Source organism: Pundamilia nyererei, unplaced genomic scaffold (assembly GCF_000239375.1).
Source record: "Pundamilia nyererei isolate P.nyererei 1_Seehausen unplaced genomic scaffold, PunNye1.0 scaffold00074, whole genome shotgun sequence".
NCBI classification, from domain to species: domain Eukaryota; kingdom Metazoa; phylum Chordata; class Actinopteri; order Cichliformes; family Cichlidae; genus Pundamilia; species Pundamilia nyererei.
Window position 1 is genome coordinate 540,651 of NW_005187475.1, and position 7,510 is coordinate 548,160.

The 7,510-nt window shown below is 37.1% G+C and overlaps 1 protein-coding gene across 1 annotated transcript in view; it reads right to left on the minus strand.

Annotated features, from left to right (window-relative positions):
- tbc1d32 (TBC1 domain family, member 32) overlaps positions 1 to 7,510 on the minus strand; it is a 103,243-nt gene that overhangs the window by 65,703 nt on the left and 30,030 nt on the right. The window contains exons 22-23 of the mRNA XM_013911879.1: positions 6,127 to 6,266; positions 5,780 to 5,868 (exon numbers count right to left, since the gene is read on the minus strand). Of these exons, the coding sequence (XP_013767333.1) occupies positions 5,780 to 5,868; positions 6,127 to 6,266 (229 nt within the window). The remainder of the gene's footprint in view (positions 1 to 5,779; positions 5,869 to 6,126; positions 6,267 to 7,510) is intronic.

Genomic DNA, 7,510 nt, shown 5'->3' on the forward strand with positions numbered 1-7,510 from the left:
TTTGTAATACTCTATCAGCACAGTGGCCATAAAAAGTTTTCATATTTTTGCTCAATTCCAAATATTATAATGTTTTTATAATTATTCAGCGTGTACACCTGAAGCTCACAATAGCAGTGAAACATAACATTTCTCTAACATTTCCACAGTAACATTATCATATCTTTTTAGAAAGAATTATGGGTTCAGTATAAATATTGCTTTGCTTGGACTGAGTCAGGGTATTAAAGCTCAAAAGTATTGAGAGACTTGTTGACAATATAAAAAGTAGAAGAACACCACAGTAAACAGAGAATACCAGGAAACAAATATGCTGCTTCTAAAAATAGAGAACCTCCATAAAATATACCACAATGAGCACATTTCTCAACATCTCATAATAATGTTAAACAAAACTCAAACAACTTTTTATATGTTCCTTTCAAGTGAATGGATATCCAGAAGAGACTGGAAAAAAATAGAAGAACCACCTGAAGGTGTTATCTATTATTCATTATGTGGCATACGTGATATATCAACACCTGAGCACATTAATGAGGCTGGCTCCCCTCACACTCTCATCGACTGTGGCCACATAATCACACAAGGTGGTAATATGTCTGCGTTTGACCTCAGGTGAAGCAGAGTTTCTATTTCTCATCTGAAGGTTTACATAAGGTTTGCATGACAAGAAACTCATGAATAAACCTCATGAATACAAGGCAGAAGGCGAAAGGTGCTGCTGAGGATAATCACTCTCTGCTATTGATAACGAGCTCAGAACAAAATTAAGTGAATGTTCTTTCGGGATATCTATTTAACTTTTTTTTTTTTTTAAATCAGACAGCCAGTTGTTTGCCCGGTTGTCTGTTTTTCTTTAATTGAGAGGAAAAAAAAATAAAACTGCGTGTCTCAAAATTGAAAAAACAAAACATCTAAATGTCTAGTTTGAGCTTTAGACAGTCGTCCATAACTTTTTATTGCTGTATTTTGTAACTCTATTTATGCAAGAAAAGCTACCCGGAGCAGATAAAACACCATCAGGTGCACCTGATGCATAGAAAAGCTAATACTATCCACAATGAAGAACCCATAAAGTCTGCTGTGTGGTTTGAAAAAAAGAAAAAACTCTATTATTGCAGCTACATTATTAAAAACACAACCAGTGCACATCGTGTATGAATGTTAGACCGAGGGATAGTCTTGTTTTTTAATAATCCAGCCATGACAACAAGGGCTTTTAAGGATTAAAATTTTAACAAGAAATTTGCCTTCGATATCTGGAGGGAATCTAATAGCTTCCTTGTAAAGAGTCACAGAAAAAAGATAAAGGTGGCAAAACCAGTAATTATATAACTTAATGCTATGACGAACTGCCTGCAGCTAATGGGAAATACACACTTAGGGACATTCACAAGTGCATAAACAATACATAACATGCATAATATACTAATTAATCGTGTTGTGAATTAATGTACATGTCAGACATTCTTGTCACTAGTTTTTTTTTTTTCAGAATAGCCTGCAGAGCTTAATTATCTTTACACTGCAGGGGGCGTTGTTGTCCACCACACAGTAATTGGGCAAGTAATCAAATCCATGCTAAACACTAAAGGTTTGAGAACATCTAATATGAACATATAGAAACATATTTTTTAAAAAATGTTTTTTTTATCATAAATATGTTCTATTTTGCTTTTGTTTATTTTATGAACCCCTTTAATAAGATATATTTCTGCCTGGGCTTGAACATGATTTGTAAATGCATGGATCATTAAATTGGAATATTTTCAGAATGTGTTTTTATTATCTGCTAATAGCAAAATAAATTAAACCTTTTATTATGGTTTGCAGTGATTTTATTCATCCAGCACACCTGAGCTGCATGGTGCCTATAAAATAATATGGGTTTGTCACCCCAGACTTAGTGTGTCAGTAACAATGTAAGCCAATATATATATAAGGACAACTTTCAAATACCCGCATGATGCACTGGCGCCTGCCCCTAGTTTCTGTGACAGATGTGTGTTCTAAACAGCTGTAGTATGGTCTATATCTCCTCTCTACAGCAACAAAAGGTTGCTCTTTCTGCGTTGTAGCAGTGACTATAACAGGAGCCCTTCCCATCCAGCTGCCATCAGCTCTACACACCCACAATCCTGTTGTAGTAGCATCAGCCTGACTCAGCTTGCTGGATTCTGGTGCTTATAGCCCATGTTTAGTTACCTTTATGTGCAGTGACAGTGAGTATTTATGTAATCCTCTGATGAATTTGTACGTTTGCTCACCTACAAAGGAATGATATAATTTGTATGGTAGTTTCATTTTAATAGATCGAAACAGAATATGAACAAAAAGCTAGAAAAAACACATTACATGAAAGTTACAAATTGATTGAGCATGTCACTGAATTAGATATATGTTTGATCCCCTACAACCCAGACAAAATTCTGGCTCCAGACTGGCTGTGTGGCCATGTAGCACATGAATTACAACCAATCAATCACAGATACTCCTGATCTTAACTCGCTTCTTAACTCGACAGAATCAATTTCTTCCATGCCAACCTCTCCACCAAGACCAAAGAGCGGCTCAAAAAAACATCAGGGACAAGGCCTGTATAAGGCTGGAATGGGCTACAAGACCTACAGCATGTGAGAAGGTGACAACTGTTGGTGTGATTATTTGAAAATGGAAAAAAACATAAATCAACTTTAAATTACTCTTGGTCTGTAGCTCCATTTGTAATACGCTATTGAAATCTTGCAACACTGACTGTGTGCTCCTGATCAAGGAAGCATGTGTACAGGTCTGCCTTAAGTTTGTCAGTGAACATCTAAATGATTCAGAGAAGGCTTGGGAGGATGTGCTGCAGTCAGATGAAAACATAATTGAGCTCTCTGGCATCAACTCGATCCGTGGAGTTGAAAGAGAAATGCTGATTGTGACCAGAACACCATCCCCAAAGTCAAGCACGGAGGTGGAAACATTATGCTTTAGGACTGCTTTGTGTTAAGAGCACAGAACTACTTCACTGCATTGAGAAGCCAGTTGGCTGGGCCATGTACTGAAAAATCATGGATGAGAACCTCATTCTCCCAGCCTGAACACTGAAGATGGGTCATTAATCGGTCTTGAAGCATGACAATGACCCAAAATATACCGCCAAGGCAAGAAAGGAGTTCAAAAACAAAGTCATTAAGGTCATGGAATGGCAAAGAAACCTAAAGGATTTACAGAGTTTCTGTAAAGAGAAGTGGGCCAAAATCCCTACTGAGATGTGTGCAAACCTGTTGACCAAATATAAGAAAACATCTTACTGCTGTGCTTGCCAACAAGGGTATCTTCACCAAGTACTAAATCATGTTTTGCTTGGGGATCAAATATTGATTTCTCTCAATGATAATAACATTTTTATTTACATTTTTTTGTTGATATCATCTTTCTCTCCATTAATATGAAACTAGGTGAGCAAACACAGATACATCAGATTCCTACTGTAACTAACAAAAATCCTATATAAACCCATTTTAATGAGATAAATGTTTTTTTCCAGCAGCTTTGAAGCAAACGGGTGTCAGTTTGTGATCTCATGCAGTCGTAGCTGTAGATTAACTGCTGCTAAGCCACTATCAGTTAAATCTAACCAAACCACACTACATGATATCACATAAAACTTGAGCTGTCATTTCTGCTTCTTTACTGATCAGAACTTAATGATGAAGAAAATCAGCCATTGCAATGACATGACCAGAAGACATTCGAAAACACTTTATATAATATATGTATTCTTCTGTTAAATGGAAATTCTAAAAAGACTGCATTTACATAATGACTATCAAAAGCTCACTCTCTCCCTTATTCACACATGGTTTTATTCTGTTTATCTCAAATGCCTCTCACATGCTTTTGCTGACATTTTCACGTGTATTTTATACATAAATAATGTGTATACTGCACTATATCTGTATTAAATATATTTTGCCCTAACAATATAATAAAACTTTTTTTTATGCTCATCTGCCACTTTTTATGCTTCTTATTCTTACTTTTTTCTGTCTTTTATACACTTTTTTTTTTATTAATCAGAGGAGTGTCCTCCTGTGTAAATGCTGCTTTAGTGATGCAATTTTCCCCTCTGGGATCAATAAAGCACAATTCATGTACCACGCTGTCATATCCCTTCAGGCAAAGGATAATCAGAAGATCGAATGAAAACAGAAGCAGTCACATTGTAGGTGATGATGTGTTAGTAATGAGCCTTCTGGGTTCAATTGTTTGTGTGTGCGTGTGTGTGTGTATATTTTAAACCTTTACTACCTAAGATGCCTTTACTTCCTATATTAGAGATATTTTGATGATTGAATCGATTTTTTTTACTGTCCAAATTTCTCAAGCAAACATTTACAATTAATTAACAATTAATGAGCATAACTTCAAAGAACACTGAGCTTGCTCTCTTTAGGCGCACAAAATAACATAGGACATTTTTCCAGATGTTGCTTGGTTAAGGCAGTGGTTCTCAAACTGTGGGGGAGGCCCCAAAAGTGGAGCAGAGCAGAAATTTGAAGTGAAAGCAGCTTAAATAACTATAATCCTGGATATTATTTTACTTAAATTAAACTTCAATACTACACATTGTACTACATGGCTGGCTTTATTGCAGGAGGGAGAGCAGTTAATCTATTAATTGGAAGGTTAATGGTTCAAACCCTGGCTGCTCCACTTTGCAGGCAAAAATATTCTTGGGCGAGATACTAACTCCAAGTTGCAATGCATAGAAAGTATAGAACTGTTTGCATGAATGGGTGAATGAGTTGTAGAGTTGTAGAAAAGGACTATATAAGAACCAGACTATTTACCATTTACGTGTATTCTTTTGGCTCACTGATTAAAAGCCTTGAAGTTTTTTAGCTTCTGCAGTAGGGCAGACCAGAAAACGTTTGAGAGTCACTGATTTAAAGCAAGTACTCTAGTAACTAAATAATAGCATGGCAGATTATAGGCAAAGGGCTATATTTACCAAATTTAACAAGCCACTGAAGAGCACAGAGTTTGTCAGTTACTCCATCAGTCTAGGTGGTAAATGAACAGAGCATCTTGTTCCTTTCAGTTTGCTTCAGGATGTTAGCAGGAGTGGGCTGAGTGACAGGCACAGACAGAGTGAGTCAGCGAAACTCCAAACAAGCTGAAGCTATTGTGATTCACAAAGCTTTTAAAAAGGAAAAGGGATGCACAGCTGCCATCGGAGGACTGTGCAAAGACATGCATGTACCAGGGTATGTAACGACCAAAGCATTCTTTAGCTCAGACACACTGCTTTATTTCTCCTCACACACATTTACAACACATCTTTGTTGTATTGCATACCTAGCCCATAAGATACAAAATGCAGATTTTCTCTGGCATTATTAAATCCTCTCAGCTCAGTATTTCAGTATTAACTTCAGCCTTTACTGCAAGCCAATCTCTACTTTGAACCTTAAAACTAAAATCAAATCTGAAACACCTTTTCGTTTTATAGAAATTTCTTCAACTCCTTCACCACCCTTCTCACACTGCTCTCATAGAAATACACAAGCACACACACAGACACACACACACAGCCCAGCTTATTTCTCTCTTATCCAGAGAAATCCTTTCATCAGCCTTTCAATGCTGGGTAATCAAAGTATAAAGAACCATGCCAGTCTCCTATTGCCAGAGGCTGAAGTGTGTGTGCAGTCACCAGGTGATAATCCGATATCGTGTGCTTCCCCACTGATGTTAAGTAATATGAAAAAAAATATATCAATCCCACCTCAGGCCGAATGTGTGACTCTCTTCGTAGCGGAAGAGAGAATGAATCTTCACATCCGAATTCACGGCAATCAGTCTGTCAATCAAATCCTGTGGAGTAAAATGAGAGGCTTTGAACAAGAATGCAGCGGTTAGGGTGCAAAACGAAAACAGTGTGGGAATTTACAATGTGTAAGGTGGAGAACATATATCAGTCTCAGTGTGAGGGGGGTTTATTTGAATGCGTTTGAAGTAAAACAAATGTGTGGGTGGTGTTTGGAGGCCAAATAAAAAGTGCAAACATGCCCTCAGATGGATGAAAAAAGAACTGCAGTGTGTGGGGAAAAAAAGAAGAAAAAAAACGCTTACAGGTATGGAGGTTGGCATCTCCCTCAGGGTGTATTCGCTTTTGTTGGCCAAAGGCTGCCGGCCCAGCAACTCCCACACCGACTGGGAAGAAGAGAGGAGGTTGACCAAGTACAGGAAGGACTGAAGAGAGGAAAGTAAAACAGATACAGAAGCTGTTAGAGAGAAAAATGTATTTGCTTTTAAAGACCATTGTGAATGCATTTGTGCACGTCATGGATTGATCAAATCCTAACACATAATAACAATATAACACTATTCAACTACAAACACTACAGATAATATGACAAATACTATCTGTAGTATTCAAAGCAAAACAAAATGTAAAAAGAATTTATGATTGCAAAGATAAAACATGGTTTACCACACTCTCAAAACTGAATAAGACATATATACATAATTCTGAGCAGAGTGGTTGAGCAGAAACCTATTGCAGCCTGAAGAATATTAAACTACAGGAAAGCTCCCTGCGCTTTTCACTGGGTCTGGTGGAAGAGGGAAAACATATCATCAAAAGCATCAAAGGAAAAAAAAAAACAGTCATTTGCACAAACGAGCTACAACTTAGATTATATTAAACAGCTTCAAAGAAACGTAAAGAAAAAAACAACATACGATGGATTTTTTTTTCCTAAAATAAAAATTTCTATACTTTCATGTGTCTTCTGATGTTTCTGTGCATGTGTGTACTTCCTTATCTTCATATGTACTACCAAACCTCCTACTGTACTTAGCACAGATTAAAGCAAAGACTCGAGTTAATTCACCAAAATACTGGTGTGTGTATATTTAGTTTTCCTTTGAGCTCAGCATATATGTATAACCCACTGATAAGGCAGGCTTTAAAGTCGCCTGTGGCAGGACACAGTTTACACATCACTGGCTGTCCGTATTCACTTGGCTAGTCTCTCTGAGAGAGATGACTTGGCTGCTGTCAGAGGCCAAGCATCAGACACACACAGACAGGCGCACACTGGAGCTTCAAATGAAATGTTGAAGCTTTCCTGAGAGAAATTCTGCCAAAAACATAACTAAAAATGCAGTCTTATGAAAGTAAGGCTTATTTTCCCAGACACCCATAAACCAATCAGTTCTGAGCAAAAAAGCCTTTCTTGTTAACAAAATCACTATTGCCAGTTTCTTAAATATGAATATTCACAAGTCAGTTTTCTACATGGCTGCTGGTATCACAGCAATACATGGACCACTATTCTGAGTCAATAATAATTGGAATCAATTTAATTTTAATCAATTTAAACACCTTTGTAACCAGTGAGCTAAAAACATGATGGAAAAGCAAAACTTCTAAGAAATCTGTGTCTGTACTATCATGTAGATATCTAAAAATTGGGGCATTTTGGGCTCCAGGAAGTTTCTCCTTCTCCCT